At 42.3% G+C, this 18,886-nt stretch overlaps 1 protein-coding gene across 5 annotated transcripts in view; it reads left to right on the top strand.

The window, feature by feature from the left end:
• ALKBH8 (alkB homolog 8, tRNA methyltransferase) overlaps window positions 1-18,886 on the top strand; it is a 67,925-nt gene that overhangs the window by 12,491 nt on the left and 36,548 nt on the right. For 4 of the 5 annotated variants that reach the window (XM_044442225.1, XM_044442228.1, XM_044442229.1 and 1 more), the window contains 2 exons: window positions 1,387-1,491; window positions 2,197-2,267. In XM_044442225.1, the coding sequence (XP_044298160.1) occupies window positions 1,387-1,491; window positions 2,197-2,267 (176 nt within the window). The remainder of the gene's footprint in view (window positions 1-1,386; window positions 1,492-2,196; window positions 2,268-18,886) is intronic. The other variant, XM_044442227.1, reaches the window with a different exon arrangement.

Consider the following 18,886-nt stretch of genomic DNA (forward strand, 5'->3'; position numbering starts at 1 on the left):
CACATGCTGCACCCAAGGAAAAAGCTCAAAGCGGAACTCATGCTCGTAAAGATGCAGAGATCAGTTAATTGTAGTTAGCTTGTCTGAAGTAGCTTTCAGCTCTGTGTGCATGTAGTTAGCATGCTTAAGATACAGGGGTGCAAGTCAGTAACGTGAAAGAGACCCTTGTGAAGACAACCCTCGGCAGCTTGTTACTGTCTGGATGTTTTGGCCTACAAGTTGCTTATACTTGTTATAATGGGTAACATTTTGGACTTGTAACTATTAGGCTGCATTAGTTGAAGTATCACTTCTAAATCCCATGAAGTACTAGTTCCCCTCTACTCAGTACTGGTTAGGCCTCATCTGGAGTACTGTTTCCAGATAAGGGGTAGATAAGCTGGAAGGGGTTCAGAAAAGGGCAACAAGGATAATCCAGGGACTGGAAACAAACCTCTCTGAGGAGAGTTTGAAAGAACTGGGCATGTTCAGCCTCGAGAAGAGAAGACTGATGGGAGATATGATAACAAGAGCTTCAAGAACTTGAAAATCATCACACAGAGGAAGGCAGAGATCTCTTCTCATTCATCCCAGAATGCAGGACATTCTGGGATGTCCTGGCTCAGATTACAGGAACCCAGGTTCTGGCTAGATAGCAGGAAAAAAAATCCTGACTGTTAAAAGCAGCATGACATTGGACAATTACCTAGGGAGGTTGTGGGCTCTCCCACCCTAGAGGCATTCAAGATGAAACTGGACAGCCATCTGAGAGGGATGGTTTAACTTAGAGTCCTGAACTGAGCAGGGGGTCGGACCTGATGGCCCCCTGGCCCCTTCCAACTCTACTATTCTAGGACTTTATGAACTCATATAGCAGTTATGTGGAAGATGCATCTCTAGTATATTATCCGCATTTATTCAACACCAATCTGCTCAATTCATAGCCCACCATTCTTCCAGGGGCTCAAGGGAGCAAACCTGCCATCTCCCCTCAACCCAGAATTTTAGTTTTTTGAGTCAGGTTATGTTTGAGTCAGCCTGTCAAAACCCAATGTGAGGCGTTTGGGGAATTGAACCTGGATGTCCCCGGTCCTAATATGACACTAAGATCCTGCCTTCTTGACTATGCCCCCTGAGGATGTGCTGGACAACAGCTCCATAAATCCTAACTAGCATGGTCTCAAGTTGGGCAAAGCTGAATAAATGCTCTGCCATGCTGGTGAAATAAAACATACTGGAGAGTAATTAACATGGCCTAAGTGTTACTTTTGATGGTACATTCCTTATGAAGATGCTCTTTTTAAACTTTGCAGCTTTGCTGTTTTTGTTTATTTGTTATGGAGAAATTCTGATGTGTGGGAAGCAATTGGAAAATCTTTCACTTGACTCTTTCACTTATAATATCAGGTCTCCCAGATATCTGTAATCCACTCCTTGAAAAATGCCTGAAGATGGGATACATTAAAGAGAAACCTGATCAACTGACTATAAATCAGTATGAACCTGGACAGGGTATGTGGCGGCACTCTGATAACATCCTTCCTTGATCCGTCAGGCTCCATCCTTTTGGAGCCAGGCAATGCAGTGCTGTGGTTCCAATTTAAGAAAGAGCTCTTAGTCAATTTAGAGATGAGGCTTCAGGGGGCTGGTAGTTCCTTACATACGCAGAGCAAGCCCACACTTTTCTGGTTGAAATTGAAACTTCTAGCATTTCAACTTGTTAGGGACATACGAAGTTTCTGTGTGAACCAAGTCTCTGGGTCCATCAGACTCAGTCAACATGGAATTGAACTTGGGCCCATGTGCATACAAAGCATGTAGTTTGTCATTAAGCTGCATGTTCTTAATGTTCTTAATGTGTTTCTTTTGTCCCTACAAACTTTGGTCAATGAGAAGAGGAAGGAGATATGTGCAGTATCATTAGAGATTGTAGGAAAGAAGAATCACAGGACTGCTGCTAAATCCACCCTTGCCATAAAGGATGGATTTCCCATCAACCCACTTTTTTTTTTAGGATTGCATTTAAATTATGTTGGGGTGGGGGTGGGGGTTGCATGTTGATAAAATCGTCTTAGGAGCTTCACTCCTCTTTGTTACTCCAGTGAAGTTTTGTTAGGAGGGTTAATGAGAATGGTGGAAGTTTCTAATAGTAGACAAAAGTTGAAACACGTATTTCAGTTGTTCTTTTCTCATTGGTCATTTAATTTTACATTGTAGGAATTCCTCCTCACATCGATACTCATTCTGCTTTTGAGGATGAAATAATATGTCTAAGCTTAGGAGCCAAGGTAATGCATACAATTTTTTTTCTTGATCTTTCTGAGTTCAGCAGAGCTGCATTTTCACAGGATATATTCATTGTGCATCTGACATTTGGGTATGTTTCCTTGCAAATGCTGCAGTTAGTTGCTTGCTTGCTGAACAACCCAAGTTACATCTAACAACTTACTGCAGGTTGTTCTCTGATTCCTTCTCCCTCCAGCCAGTTCTTGCATGTACTTTCCCTGCTCTATGTGGCAGAACCTGTCTTGTCACCCAATTCTGATACCATTTTAGATCGCTGATTTTTTTTTTTTACATTTTGTGTAGCCTAAAAAAACACAATTGGGATCATTTTTTATTTTCAGTCTTTTCAGCTCCTGAAAACTGTGTAACTGTATTTATCATTCTGTTCATTATTATTGTCACTCTTTGCAAGCACACTCTTATAGCTGCCTGAAATGTGCCCATAGTCTTTCCTCATCATTTCCCTTGTCTGTTCAGTTGTCAAAGGGAGCAGGCAATAGATTGACAGTAGAAGTCTAATTAGCCTATAGGCCGATTTTTGCACAGTTGCCAGGGTTGATTGCCACCTTGTCCTTTGAAAAGCACTGGTACAGAGGTGACAGAAGAACAAAATATCGCTCCCTTAGTAATGGCATCTTCCTAGTTTGAAGGGTTGGACTGACAGTTCTCAGTACCCTTTCAACATTTCCTTGTGGTGGAAGCTTTTCTGAAATGAGTAAATGGCTTGAAATATTTCCACAGATTTGGTGCTGCAAACTGTGTATCTCTCGTGCAGTTTGTGCAAATTGCGGGCAGTTCGTTAGATTTCTGTTATTTATTTATTTATTTATTTATTTAAACATTTTTATGCTGCCCCATTCGCTGAAGCCTCGGGGCGGCTTACAACATAGATAAAACAATAAGTTAAAATATCCATATAAAATAATCTTAATGAAAACACACATTATAAAATAAGCCACCCTGGCCAGATAAAATTCAATTGTATTTAGCATTTAAAATGTTGCTTAAGTAAAAAGGTCTTAGCCTGGTGCCGAAAAACAAATAACGACGGCGCCAGGCGGACCTCTCTGGGGAGTGCATTCCATAACTTAGGCGCCACCGCTGAGAAAGCCCTTCTCCGAGTAGCCACCCTCCTAATTTCTCTCACGGAGGGCTCCCGGAGAAGGGCCTCTCCCGCCGATCTCAGGGGGCGACTGGGCAAATATGGATGTAAGCGCTCCTTCAGGTAACCAGGACCCAAGCCGTTTAGGGCTTTATAGGTCATTACCAACACCTTGAATTGGGCCCGGACTTCAATGGGGAGCCAGTGAAGCTGACGGAGAACTGGAGTCATGTGAACATAACGTCCAGTCCCCGTCAGCAGCCTGGCAGCTCTATTCTGAACCAATTGAAGTATCCGGACCGTCTTCAAGGGTTACTGATCTTGCTGTCGTTCCAACCTGAGTCTTGGGCATGTGTTCCCTTCTCCTCCTCCTCCAGAATGCCTGCGAGAAGGAAGTTGAAATCTTCCACTTCTGGTTTTAAGCTAACCACTGTTGGTCATTATATCCAGACCAGGCCAAACTGTGGTTACTTTAAAATACAGCTTGTACTGCTGCCTTTACTTGCTTTGTCTAAGAAGCTAGTCCCTGTGCTGTGTCCTGATTTCCTAGAGTCACATTCAAGGCTGCAAAAGCTATATGCTGTGGTGGTATTGCTCTGTTCTGACCCTGATAGTTTCTGACATTTGCTGATGGCTCCTTTCAGAGAAAGAAGGAAAAAATCTGCTGGCCTTAAATATAAGTTGCTCACAGGAGGAAGAAAGGTTTTTCCGTCTTTCCTCTTCACCTGGGGCCATCCTAACTTCACTTGTTGAATTTTTAATACAAGATGAAAAATGCTTAAAAGTAACTGTGCTACCAGCAAAATTCCTGCAGAGCTGGACCTGAGAAGCCTCAGGTCGTAACATAAGGTAGAGGTTACATTATCCAGTGGCTTCACTTTTCAAACCAGAAACCCTTGGATGTTTTTTATCTTCTTTTGTCAATTATGAAGGCTGATCCTGGTGTACAGGAGACAACGGCAGAAGTGAAGGGCTGATGGGAGAGAGGGAAGCACATGTGTTTCTAAGATTAGGTTGTTAGTACCTTGCAGCCAAGGTTTTTAAAGCAGATTAGTCCAAATGGGGTCATCTGTCCATTGATTAAATAACTTCTAGCTGATGGAATCTGTTATAAGTTTAAATAAGATTGCATTTTATTCAAACTGTAATTGATATAAGTTAAGCAGAGAAATCTTCCCTTTACAAGGTCAGGCTATTTTTTGAGCATCACCTGGTCTTTTTTTAGCTGCAGATACCAGGGAGTGAAGCTGGCATCTTCTGCATGCAAAACAGCTCCTCTGCCACACAGTACCGTTTGAGACATTGGACAAACTGGAGTTCAATGGAACCAAGAGGCTTATTTTATCAGTGCCATGGGAAGCCATCCAGCCTTTCTTGAGCTTTCCCTTACCTAGTCAGCTAAAGCATTACATTGAGTGTGGACGACCTCAGGAGGTCGAGGTGGCATTTCTGCATTACTCCCCCACCCCTCACACAGCTGGTGAAATTCCTGCAGCAGGGATATGAAATCACAGTTGGTGCTGATTTTCATGGACAAACCACTATGGAACACTAGGTTAGTCGAGTTAAAATGGGCCATTGTAGTGTCATTGAAAGCTGCAAAATTATTTTTGTTGCTGTAAATATTGGTGAGGTGGTGAAAATGGGGCTGCAGGGAAATGGGTGCCTGCCATTGCTTTACAATATCCTAAACAGCCTTCCCCAACCTGGTGTCATCCAGATGTTTTGGATGACAACTTGCATTGTTCATGGCCATTTACCATGTGGGCTGATGGAGGTCTAAAACACCCGGAGGGCACCAGGTGTTGTAAAACTTTACAGTGTTGTAAAACTTTACAGAATAATCGTATGCAAGTTCAATTATCTCATTCCCAGGTAAGTTTGTGTGGGGTCATAGCCATAGATGATTTACCAATTAAACAGATCAAAACTTCCAGTCCTGTTTCAAGGCACTGTTTATTTTGCATCATTTAGACAAATATTAAGAAGCAAGCTGTTGCAAACAGAGGTGAGGGTAGTAGGTCCCAGCTCATGAAGGGAAAATACACCTTGGGGGGAAATGGCAAAGATGCACTCCATGGTTGACTCAAGGAAGACAGGATACATTCCTGTTTATTGCTGGGTTATGCTTGCAAATCCCATCAAGTGCCTGGCAGTAAAATACAAATGGGTTTGATGGCTCTTAGGATGTGGCCAGCATTCATATCCTTTGCTCAGAGAGCACCTGTGAGGCATGAAATGCATTAGCAAGATGCCCTACAGCTCCTATTCTTCTGTGGCTTTGATGGCATTTTGAAACGAAATGTGAAAAAGCAGCCATAACTGCCCACTTATGGGCCAGTAATCTCCTGATAGGTCAGTTGCTGCTTTGGTTGCCTTTGCCTCTGGCAGTGTACTTATTCCAGATTACTCTTTAATATAGTTTGCACATTGGCACTTTCATTGTAAACATCCAGCTTAGAGCACTAATGTGATCATAAAGAGCTTTGCAAATTAAAAAGCAGAGTAAATGATTAGGAGTAGTAAGAATATTAAATTAAATTAGGAGCAGTTTTCCAACTGGTGAGCTAGATGATATCATCTCCATTGAGTGCTATAATTTTTGTTTGTTTGCTTGTAGAAATATATTCACTCTTGATTATTTCTCTGCACTGTGTCCAATATATGAAAATTGTACCTGTCTATGGCATGTTGTCAGTATACAAGGTGAACTGCCCCATTCCATTCCTCTTCTTTTCCCACCTTTCCCTGTTTCCCCACCACTCTCAGGTGGGGAATTTCAGGAGTTCCAGGAGTGCTGAGCATACTCAGTCCTCATTGGATTGTTTTGGCAACTATATTCCTCTCTCCGGCTTGCTTTTTCCTCCTAAAGTTGTTTGTACTTCTGAAAATCTTAGCTTTCCTCTAGCTTGCAGACACCTTCCTTTAATGCCTTGGTGCTGTTGTTTTGGCTATATAACAATTTATTTATTAATCAAAACATTTCTATGCTGCCCCATTTGCCGAAGCCTCGGGGCAGCTCACAACATAATGGCACTCATCCTGACTATCAGAAACAATCAAACTTTTTTATTTATTTAATTTATATGCCAGCCAATAGCCAAAGTGCCCTAGTGGGGTGTAATCCTATCAAATATACCATCAATGATCAGAAACCCGCTGAAATCAGAGGCATCTGTTCATCCAGTGCAGACTGGGAAGAGCCAAGGTAGCAGTTTTGCTTTTCTGTCCTCCTGCCCTGCAAATTTCACTGTAATTGAAATTACATTTATACCACCTGTCTTGTAGGGCACCTACAGTGGCTTACAAGGATCTCGACTTCTCCATTTTATCCAAACAAAAACAACCCTGTGAGGGAGGGCAAGTCACCCAGTAAGCTTCATGGCTTAGTGAGGAATAGAACCCAGATCCGTACTTGCCAGTGGCTTTACATCTAGCAAGTGTTCATCAGAAGGGGAGTAGGCTTGGGACAACACATATTCTGGCCTTTCTGGTCTCCTTCCTTCGCATCCATAAAAATCTTCCTTTCTTTCTCCTCCACCATCCCTTTCATGACCTTGGGGGACAGTATGCTTCCTTCCTTGCTGGCTATGAAGGGGTGGATGAGGTAGTTTGGATCCCTGACTCCCTTTGCCAAGGTTGGGGACAGCCCTCTAACCTCAGATGGGGGGATATGAATTCTATGGCCCCTGCGTTGTTCACCAAAGGACTATAGGGTTGCTCTTTTAAGTAATGTTTTAGAATTGCATGCTGTCCCATTGGTGAATATCCTCCAGGCAGTTTGTAATAATAAAAGGTCAAAAAACTGCAAAATAAATGATATATGCACAATATATGCAAGTATGAAAACATCCATTTAATCTAATATGAAACATTAGAATAGTAAAAAAAAAGAGTAGCAGTAAAATAAATAGCTAGAGCAAGAGATTAAAAGCCTGCTAGAAATATAGACAGTGAAGATGCCAGGCAGGTTTCCCTGGGAAGAACATTCCAGAAACCACCACAGAGAAAGTTCATTTGCTGATAGCCATTAATGCTCCTTGGAGCGCCATTGAACCTCCTGGATGCATCTTTTTGTGCATTTGTAAAACACCCATAGATTTATTGAATAAACTTTTGTGCTACCTGATAGCAAAAGCTCTCCAGGCGGTTCACATCCCCATCTGGGTCACCAGCTGTCATGAGTGACAAGCTGTTAATGATAGCTGGTTCTCTTGTAGAAACTTTCCTAGCTCATCCTATAAAATGTATTTGCTCTATTTGAAACAATTATTCTCCCTTGCCTCTAAGTCCTCTTCATTTTGAAGGCAATTTTGGTTCTTTCTTAATTCTGACTTGTATCTTGCTTTATGTTTGCATTCATAATGAAGGAAATTGCAATATTTCTTCCTCAAAAGATTTCTTTAAGAAAGACATGTACATAATATCCAAAATTCTATTTCAGCAGCTCTGCTTCTGTAGTTTAGGCTTTAATCTTGCCTTCAGCTATGAAGGCAAATGAGCACTTTGGAAGATTATTGTGGTTATCGCATTACTGTGTGTTGAAAAAGCAGCATTATCCCCATGTCACAGATAAAAAGTGACATGTATCTCTAGAAGCCTGCAGGGACATAGTAGCCGTGGTCGTGTGGGTGCTTTGGTTACCATAAAAAAAGCAGTCAAGCAGGAAGCATACTGCATTTTTTAAAAACCTCAATGGCTTTTAAACTACAATGGCTTTTGAAAGACCTCTCCCTTGATGTAGGTATTAGGCAGAAGAACCTTCAAGGGGTATGAAAACAGATTTGAAAGCAGTTGAGGAGGAGGGGTAGAATTTCCTAGCTGCAATGCCCAGGCCAGTTGCCTCAGAGATAAGTTGTGAAGTAGCAGAGAAACAACTAGCTTCACTGAACCTGTTCACTTGTAGATATCACATTCAACCTCTGGGGCCTTCCTTCGAGGGAAGTGCAGAGAGTGGCAACAAGGAGAAGGGCTTTCTTGGTGGTTGCCCCCCATCTACTGCAGTAACTTCTCCACTGTGGCCCAACTGGAGCCAATGTGTCTTCTTTTCAGTGCCAGGTCAAGATGGCCCTCTTTTCTTTAAAGATGAACTCGGCCACCCAGGGCCTTGAGGGGGATTACTGGGTATGTTGCAGAATCAACTCTTTTTTTGTTATACCTTGTTGTTGTCTGTTTTTAGCTGTTTAAAACTTTTTAGTATTTTTTCTGATTTTATGGGATTTTATTGTAGTTTTATCATCTGTTTTTATGGACTGTGTGAAGCACCTCTAGAGCTTTGACTGTGGGGCAGTAGAGAAATGAAACAAACAGGCATAACTAACTCCAGGGCCAGACATCAGTTAAGAGGGCAGACCAAGTAAGAAGTGTCAGATGTTCTAAGTGGTTGGCCCTAAATCAAGAAGCCCCTGTCTTAACGGTGGGCTGTGGTAAGGGGCAGGCCATACTAAAACAGGTTTCCTTTGACCTGGGTTCATCATGAGGAGAGAGGGTAGCCCTCCACTTGCTTTGGAAGCATAGCAAGTAACAAGCCCCATCAGCACCTGCGGTTTGAAGATAATGCCCAAAGTTACACAAGACCTTCTCTGCTAGTAGCATGATTCTGATGAAGATTGTGAGTGGTGCGTTGGTCCTGAAGGGAAGCTTGTTTGGTACGGTCAGACTTTTGACTGGAGCACTTTATTCTCCATCCTGAAAAATAGCGCCAATTTAAATTTTAGAAAACTCATTGCTATCCAGAACAACCTGGAAATAGCCAAGCAGGCAGTATTCTGTAGTGACTAAAATATTGAGGTGTGAGGTGACAGAATGTGATTTCTTTTCTTTCTTTTATTGAGATCACTTTACAAATAAATGTAGCTAGGCTTGTTTGCAGCAGTACAGCAAGTAAAATTGTACAGCAGTACAGCAAGTAGGCTTGTTTGCAGCAGTACAGCAAGTTGTGCACGGCATTGTCATAGGTTGTGATCCAGCTTTCCTTGCTGTATGCAAGGCACTTGTGATCTTTACTAATCTACTCTGGAATTGGTCAACTTTAAGGGAATGGTCTTGCTTTAATATCAGCCAGGGTTTGACAACAAATTTTCAGCTTTATCATTTTTTAAACAGAATGTAGGTCTGGATGTGCTGGCAGATCTTTGGTCAACTTGCATTAGGTCAGCAAAGACTTCTGTCTGCCAATTTTTTTTAACAATAACCGCCCCAAAGTGGCTTCTTATTCCACAGCAGCAGAAACTGTACTGCTGCAATGAAGAAACCTTGGGGTAACCAGGATGGGTTTTTGTATGGAAGGACTGTGAGCTCAGTTCAGCTCTGGGGTGCTGAACAAATTCCCGAGCCCAAAATTCTTTGCTTCTAATAGTATTCTTTTGCACCAGGCTCTAGCTGGTGGACCTTGAGATTCTAGTAAAAACACCCTAAGCCTGAAGACTGCTGAGCTTTGGCTTACACAAACTGCAAGCTCCTGATTTAAATGCTCATAATGAAACTAACGCCACTCTTCTCTAGCATTGGCATACATGCTGCTTCCCCCAGGGAGGTAATCTCTGTGCCTGTGAAATGCCAAGTTTGAAATCGGGCCCTGGAAAAACAGCAAGTTCTTAAGCTGCTTGGTTAGGTATGGCTGTTATATTCGTGGCTTCCATATGGTGTCTCCAGAGATGCATGAATTGCCTGCCAGCTAGATTGCCAGAGCAGTTGCTTCAACTCAAGCTCAGCTCCTGTAACAATCTGAAGTTAAGCCTAGGGAAAGATGTTCCCTTTTGCAAACTGCTGAAGTAGGTGTGACAGAAGCCAATTCTGTGGCTTTGTGTCTGTCCCACTCATGTATAAAGCAGGAGGTGAGAGTCTGTTTGTGCCTCTTTTTCCTCTAGCTACACCAGCTACGGTTCCCATTGTCCCCAGTCAGCACACTGGCTAGGGTGATCAGAGCTGTCATCCAACCCTGCTGGGATGTGCCTCACTGGGGAAAGCTGGAAATTTTTACAACAAAAGTTGCATGCACACAAAGGAAATCGGAATTTTGCCTGCCTGCCTTTTGTGCCTGCTCTCTGTTTTGCAGGTATTTTTCTCTGTCTTCAAACTGACTCCCATAATGGAAGGGATCCAGGCTGGGGGATTAATGTATTTGAGAAAGTGCAGAGGGAGGAATGGGAGAGAACAAAGAACAGGGTTTTATTGTCTAAATTGGATCTGTTGTCTATGCGAATAGGGCAGTCATATGAATAAACAACCAGGGCTGTTCCATCACATCTAGTTTGGTCCCAAGGAGCAGGACTGATAAAGGTTTTCATGATAAGACTTCTCCTAATAGAGCATTCAATTTGGCTGCAGTGCGATGTCATACTCAATTCTCTCTTACTTCATGGATCCCAGGAAAAATAAGGCAGAATGTAGGGGAGTAATTGAAATGCCATGGGGAAAATGGCTTCTTTCATCTGATGTCTTGCATCTGATGCAACCTCATTTTCAGTACCCCATGATATGTTGGGAATGACTCTGGAGGGCAATGCAATGTAGAAAAGAGGTGGGCAACATCCCAGGTCACAGAACTGTGTTGCCTCCACAGTCCCACTGGGGCATGCCATGCCCCACTGCCATTGAACTTGACACTGCAACAGATTTAAAAGGTATGTGACAAGCAAGGCATGCAACAGGTTTCTCTTCTCTGCTCATCCAAATGCAATGATAGGAAAATGATCACATGCTAGATTTCTGCCTTTCATGAAGCTCATAAGAACACTGGAGCCCTGCACAGAAACTGAAATGTTGGAACTGTGATCTTTTCTGTGTTGTTGCTATTATTTTCCCATCCATCCACTCGCCCACTGACCAACCAATCTTTATTAAGCAGTCACCAAGTTGACAATTATTATTTGGTTAAATTGGAAGCTGAAGGAAAGAGATGGAATGTTCTCAGTTTTTGGAAATGTTAAGTGTGCCAGAATCTCAGTTGAAATGAATTTTCTATCTTTCATTGTGACTTAAGCTGATTCTGTGAATTACTCTCACTGTATCTCCCTCATTTAAAATGGAAACTGAAAAACAAAAATGACCAGGAAAGTAGTTTTCCCTTGGCATCAAAAAGAACACAATACATACGGCAGACAAACCGCTCTGGGAAGCTGGATATGATCTTAGGGTGTGGACAGATGTATATATGTGCCCTGGAGAGCCAGTGTGATGTAGTGGTGAGTGCAGGACTAGAGGCTTGGGAGATAGAGGTTCTGATTCTCACTTGGTCATGAAGCTCTCTGGGTAGTTGGAAGTAAGAAGGATACAGACCTTGGGCACTGTTCTCAAGGCTACTGGCTGCCTCTCAGAGTCCTCAGAACCAGAAAGTGAAGGAGATTGCAATGGGGCTATGGAGAAGTGTCAAGGTTCTGAGATGAGGGGGAGGATGTAATTCTCTCAAGGCCAGCTACTTTAGCCAGACGGTTCCTGGGAATGGCCAAGGTGTGCAGCCATTAGGAAGGGACTCTTGAGAATGAGGAATGCTCAGATGTACACCAGGCCCACCCCTCTGTGCTGGATCCACGGCAGGGTGGCAGCGGAGATGGGAGGCCCAGTTGAATGAGCATCGTGTGGAGAGGAGGTATATGAGGAAGGATTCTTCAAGTAACCTGCCCCAAACTGTTTATAGCATTGAATGTTAATACTCTTTGAATCAGAGCCGAGACATGGGCTGGCAGTCAGTACAGGTGAAAAAACACTGGCATAATATGATCACATTAGCTGGCCCCCATTTAGCATCTTGCTGCTCTCTGTTGGACCAGCTGAAATTTCCACATCATTTTCAAAGGCAACTTCACATAACACTGTGCAGCAATTGAGATAAGAGGTCAGCCGAGCCTGCAGAACCGCTGCAGGGCTGTCCCTGTGCAGATAAAGACATAGGTGGTGTATCAGCCAAAGCTGATAAAAGGTGCTCTCTCCATGCTGCCATGTCCACGTATGCTTCTAGTGACAATGCCGGATCCAAGAGTAGCTCTGAACTATGAACCTCCTCTTGTAGGGGTAATGCACTGCCTTCCAGACCTTTTAAGTGGGAGATACCAGGAATTCTTCCTGCCAGAGGCCCTCCACAAAGTGGGCCCCCTGTATAAGTGCTTGTTCTGTAAGTATATGCATTGGATAGCTCAAGAGTATAGGGAACTGCTTTATCCCAGCTTTAGTCAATTTAGCTTGAGTTGTTTGACTGGCAGCAGTTCTCTGGACCTCATACCAAGAGTCTTTCTCCATCTCCTGTCTCTGATCCATTGAATAGGGGAAGGCAGTGGCCACTTCTGTGATACTGTCCTTGTCAACCACCTACTTGGGGCTTCCTCAAGCTCCTGATGGCCTCTTTCTAGCAGCTGTTTTCTGGGAACTGAAAACCAGTATCTAGTAATGTGAGAGCCTTGGTGAATGGCAATTTAAATCCTTTCCATGCCCCTGGAAATACAGGACTCCCCCTTTCATCCCTTTTTCAAATGAGTTTCTTCCAATTCCTTTGTGAAACACAGGTGGGCTAACTTTAGGATTGTGGTGGTGGTTATAAATCTGGGATCTACAACCTGGAGTCTGGTACAAGCTGACATCAAGAGAAGGTGGAATCAGATGTAAAATGTGACTTGAGGCAGAGCTAATTCAGTTCTAGCATCCCACTGTGATGGGCTAAATGCTCATATGCAAATACATGTACCGAGTTACTTCCAATCAGGGACTCTAATGTAAAATTCCTAATCTGGCTAGTGGAGTTACATAAAAACTTGACCACAGTTTTTCAATTAATGCTTACATCGCAGATGAGAAACACTAGGAGATGAGCAATTAACCCATGACCAGCCCTGGCAGAGAGATTTTGCTTGCTTTTGTAATTTTATTTGCTTTTGTAAAGTAGGAATCATTAACTGTAGTAGACAATCTATTGAAACTTTCCAGAGATATCCCTTTTGCTTACCTCTATTATGAAATTCAGTAGTTCATCTTCCTCACACACAAACACATCTGTGTGTTCTGTCACATGCTGATGCCTGCTTCCAAGCACATTTATTTCTTTAAGCCCAAGTTGTTACTACAGACACACAATAAGGATAACACAGACAAGTATCTCTAGAACAGAAGAGTCAGCAACAACAGATCTCACTTTGCAAGGATATGCTACCAAGCAGAACACTTCAAGTGGAACTGTCAATGCAATCACCTTCATTTGTTTCTGTGACAGTGGTCTGATAGGATCATTCTGTTTTACCTGAAAACAGAAAACTGGTTTTGTATTACTGTTAACTTAGAAAATCGGGGGACCGAGGTCAAGATCATCCACACAATTGCATTCCTGATCACTGTGTGTGAGTGAAAGCTGGACAGTGAAGAAAGCTGACAGGAAAAAGTCCATGTGTTTGAAACATGGTGTTGGGGGAAAGCTTTGCAAGTCCCCTGGACTGACACAAAGATGAACACAATCAAATCAAGCCAGAGCTTTCCCTGGAAGCAAAAATGACAAAATTGCGGTTGTACTTCAAGCTCATCATGAGAAGGCAAGACTCACTGGAGAATACAATAATGCTTGCGAAAGTTGAAGGTACAAATATGTGATGGACTGATTCCATAAAGGAAGAATTTACAAAGCTGGGCAGGGCTGTGAAGGACAGGACTTTTTGTAGGCCATTCATTCACAGGGTTGCGTTAAGTCAGAGACAACTTGAAGGCATGTGACATCAGCAACTGTGATGGGACTTCCATAATTCCTGATATCTAGTTGTTCCATTGATTGGGTCTTATGGCATGCTATTATCCATTGAATCTTCTGATGTCTTCATTCATTGGTGCCCCACCTTGACCTTGAAAAATGCTCAGGAAAAACAGGACCCAGCTTTCCCAGGATGTAATTGGAACACGGCCATTCTGTGAGATTGTAGAAAAACAACGGAACATGAGAGCTACCATGGTGTCCAGCTTCCTAAGAATCTCAGCTTTCATATATAAGTTTTCTGATTCTTCTAGGAGCAAAAGCAAAGTTTGTGATTAAATCTCAGAAGCCAGAGGAAGTCCAGATAAGACTTCCAGTAGTTAGAGGCTGGGGCTTTTTTCTAAACCCATGACCAGCTTCATGATTAGCAGACACATTGTTCTTGGAGCATTTCAGTTTCTTGTTTCTTGCTTTGTGGTATCTGCCTGCAAAGATGTGGTGGAAGATGGCAGAGCCTTCTGTGAAACATCTGATACTTGCCCACGTCATCCTGCTTACTGGGAGTTTTATACTATTATATAAAACAGTAAAAATGACAAGAAAAATAACGAACGGTAAGAAACTTGTATAGCCTAAGCCATTCTATGTATCATCAAATCATTCCAGGATTGTAAGCTTATGTTTCTCTCCAAACTCATAGAAGCAGAGTAATGTCTGCCTTTTCCCCCTCAAATATTTCCAAGCCACCTTTTAGAGAAGGGTCGGGAACTTTCCAGGGGACAAATTTATCTCTGCTAGGATTCCAGTCTGGCCCTTCAAGAGATCGTACCCCATGGATATTTTTATGGCTTCCCCACTTTAGTATTTCCCCCATTTCCCAAGTTGGAATGCCTCTCCAAAGACTTAGTCGTAATAAGAACTTAAAGGCTACAGTATTGAGTGGGGTGGGATGTTGTATTTTTGGGCCTACCCCCTTTGCCTTCAGTCTCTGTCACTCCTGGAATGTGGTCCCTGAGATTAATTGAATTCTGAAATTAAATTTGGCCCTTGGGCTGCCAGAGGCTCCCCACTCCTGCTTTAGAAAAAGCCTTCCCAAGGCAGATTGAAAATAGAGCCATCAAATACAATATACCATTCACTCAAAATACTATAGTTTAAAGGAGCAATTTAATGCGTTTTACTATGGCTGAGCCTCTGGGGTTGCTGCAGTGGAGATGCTGTGGGGACATAATGTGTAGGTTGGCTATGCAGGATGTGTATTGGGGGTATGTTCCCATTGCTTGAGTTCATTGGCTCAAGAGATGCTGTTCAGAGGTAGTTCACAAAGGCTGGGGCTCTTTATCTCTAGAAAGGGCTTGGGGGAGATCTGCCCTCCCACCTTGCTATCTGTGAGTCCCTCCTGAGCTCCTGGATTTATGGACTTTTTCCCCCATTGAAAAACTTTCTGCCTTAAGTTGTCTTCTGGAACCAAATGCCCTCGTATCCCTTGTTCAGACATCTCTTTACAAATAGGGATGCCTGGAGGAGACGGGGCCCTTTAAAGATGCAGGTACAAGCATAGACTTTTTTTATCCTGTGGTCATGAACCCTAGATCTTTCGGCACCTAGCACTGCCTCTGATTGGCTGGGTGGCATGCTCATGTCATGGCTGGTACAGTCCTTGCTTAATGAGCACTAATGGAGTTTCTGGGGACTTGGTAGGTGTCTGCCATTCTTTTGCCATGTTTGTGTTTTCTTGTGCCTCCTTCCCCTTTTGGGACTGAGTAGGTATAGGGTAACTGCTCCTAAATGAATTGGCCAGCTCCATATTATATTAAAGCATTCTTGTCTTTCACTGTTTCTTAATTTTTGTGGAATATCAATACTTCTGCCTTACCAATATGACTATACAGTTGGTTACCCTGCTGAACTGCTGTAACAAATAGGAAGGGTTTGTGACATTTGTCCATGTCATTGTCTGTTGTCCTTGTAAAGGGTGGCAACTCTATATTGCACCTACTCCAGGAAGTGATGTGGGGAGAGGCCAATCGCAAACACCCTTCCCCACCCCTCCAAGTAATGTATGTTAAGAGAAGCTCCCATGCTCCTCACTTTCTCCCTTTACTATTGCATCTCTTGGACAGATTTGCAAAAGTACAGCAGATGATTCTTGACTGAGGCCGGTTTGGAGGTAGGAGAATGCAGGTGTCCGTTGCTAGGCAACCACCACTGTCTCTGGAGTAGAGAAGGGTATCAGGAGTATCCTAGCAACGTTGTGTGATTTCTCCTCCCTTTCATTCTGTCAGACAGAAACTTATATTGGGGGACTCTATTTTGTTCCGCAAGGGTTTGGGATGATAGGTAGTTTTCTGTGTTACCTGGCAAAAGTCGTGTCTCTAATCCTTGTCCATTGGGCCTTTGATGTGCCTTTTTCAGCCATTTAAAATAAATATTTGACATTTTAATCTTGTTTTTATCCTGATATGTTTTCTTATTTTTTGTCTGTTTGCTTTAGGCTTTCAATATCGAATGCACCTTATATAAGATTTATATCTCTTTTCCTTCTTTTTATCCTTAGGGTTTTCAGTTTGACTCTTTATAAAATTAGCATTTTGTGATCTGTTACTACAAGTTTAATGGATTTTGATTTTTTCCTTAAAAAAAAAACAAGTTGAAGAATAATCTTAATTTCCACAAGAGCTTTATCAGTGGTAGGTTTTTTTGTCAACTTTCCTTGCTATTTTTGAAAGATCAGTACATGGAGCATGAAATGAACCTGCTGATGCCTGCCAGAAATTAACAGCAGCCGAGCTGAACTGTGGAGCATTAGAAAGTAGCAGTTGCATTTCAGTAATACCTCTGCTCGGGGATTCAGTAAAGAGTGCTAATTTCATCTAACCTGTGACGTCATTCCCCTTTTGTTATAAGAGTCTATTTTAAGGCCGTGGCAAATTTCATGGAAAAGTTTTCTGCATGCAGATGAAGTGATGGTATGTTAAAACCAGAAGGAGGCACAATTGGTCTTTCAAGCGGTGAGACAAGCTTCAATTGGCAATTGTTACAGTTTGGTGGTATTGTCTCTGCTGAAAAATGGACTTTGATAATATTTCAACACAAAAGCCGGAGCTGTGGAGAGCTGTACTTCCATTACTAGGCCAGCATAAAGTGTCCTACACATTCATGTTGTTTGAGACCTGAGAGGAGATCTTAGAATGATCCTTTGCTTTTAGTGGGGCATCATCTCTTTTTATGTTTGTTTGAGAAAAGAAAGGTGTTCTGGATACACATTTTATTTCTGTGCTACTCAATAGCCGAATGTTTTTGGCTTCTGCAGCTTGCAACATCTTTGGTGGCACCTTCCCTGTAATGGAAGGTTGATATGCAAGGTGTTCTTGAATGCTTTAACATAGCTAATGATTTTATTGAACATAAATGCTGATTTGTAATGTGCTGGATGTGTGTGAAGGCATATATCCATGGAGCTGGGGGATCCAGGCACACAAGAGAAAGTACTTACCAAGTGTTTAACAGCTTGGGCTATGCATATTTCGAAAGACAGCTGTATCCCCCATGATTGAAAACATCAACTTGATTGTACCATCTACATATCAAGTTTGAACATCAATGTTACATAGATTTCAGTGATCTTCCCACAACTGTGAACTTTCTTCCCTGGAGGTATATTAAAATCTGAGCCTCCAATCTCTCTGAAGGAGCTTTGAAACTTGCTTTATTTTTTATACTTTATAGATGTTTATATTCTGCCCTTGTAGTGCCTTTGCACTACTTATACTAGCTCAATAATTTAAAATCACGATACACTATAAAACCATATATTGAATTAAAAACATGGCACAATAAAAATAAAAAAGCAATAAAAATACAGAGGCCAATCCCATACAGAAAAAAGGATTTAAATAAAACAAATGCTTAGGAGACCAAATCTTGCTGGAATAGAAATATCTGGAATCTGCAAAAGACATCCCAAGGGTGGTGATCTGCACTTCAAAGGATATTGCACAATATTGATGCAGCCACTGAAAATGCTGTATCTCTCATCACCATCAACAGTGTCTCCATCCTATCTGGAACACAAAAAAGGACCTCTGATCTTAGGAAACCTGCAGTTTCCTATGGGAGGAAGTTATCCCTGATACATATTCTTTGACTATAGCATTCAGTAGCCAGGATTAATTATATCCACTACAGTTTGGATAATCATGTGTATTCTCTCTTGTTAGCTCACCCTCAACCTGTTGAGGATGGAGAGGATAGCTTGATCTCCCTGTCCGGGTCTTGATATGGTGTCTACAGAGTATGGTGAATCAGAGCAGCAAAGAGAAGCTCATAGTGAGCAACTTGTTTCAACAGTGGAAGCCTATTATGTCCTGAGGTCCAGATTGCCTGTCTTGGTCTCTGTTTTCCTTACAAATGAGGAGTTGCTGGTGGGGGGTGGGGGCAGTGCTTTTTCTTTTCCTCTTTCTGGATTTCTAGAAAGGTGTCTGTGGATTTCTGTGTGGATTTCTGGTGTGAAAGAAGTTGGTTTCTTGTAGTGAATGGGTTCAGCTGCTGTGTTTATGAGCCCAGCCACCCACCCCCTCAAGTTTGACAGGTTTTCACTCCAGCTCATCTGCTTGAAGTGTTGCTTGACGGGTTTGGATGTTGCCTCCTCAGTGGTGTCCAAGCAGTTTCCCTGGAGGTGGAGGTATGATCCCAACAAATCTGTCTCAAAACTTGCATATTTTATGTCATATTGAAAATTAGATTTGGAGTAAAACACAGCTGTAGAGTAAAAATATACAGAGAGAATTCCCCGAATGAGTTCTAAAAATCAATTTGAAAAGCAAGCTATGCTGTGTGTCTGAATTAAATTC

This window comes from Varanus komodoensis, unplaced genomic scaffold (genome assembly GCF_004798865.1).
Source record: "Varanus komodoensis strain SLA01 unplaced genomic scaffold, ASM479886v1 scaffold4, whole genome shotgun sequence".
In the NCBI taxonomy this organism is placed as follows: domain Eukaryota; kingdom Metazoa; phylum Chordata; class Lepidosauria; order Squamata; family Varanidae; genus Varanus; species Varanus komodoensis.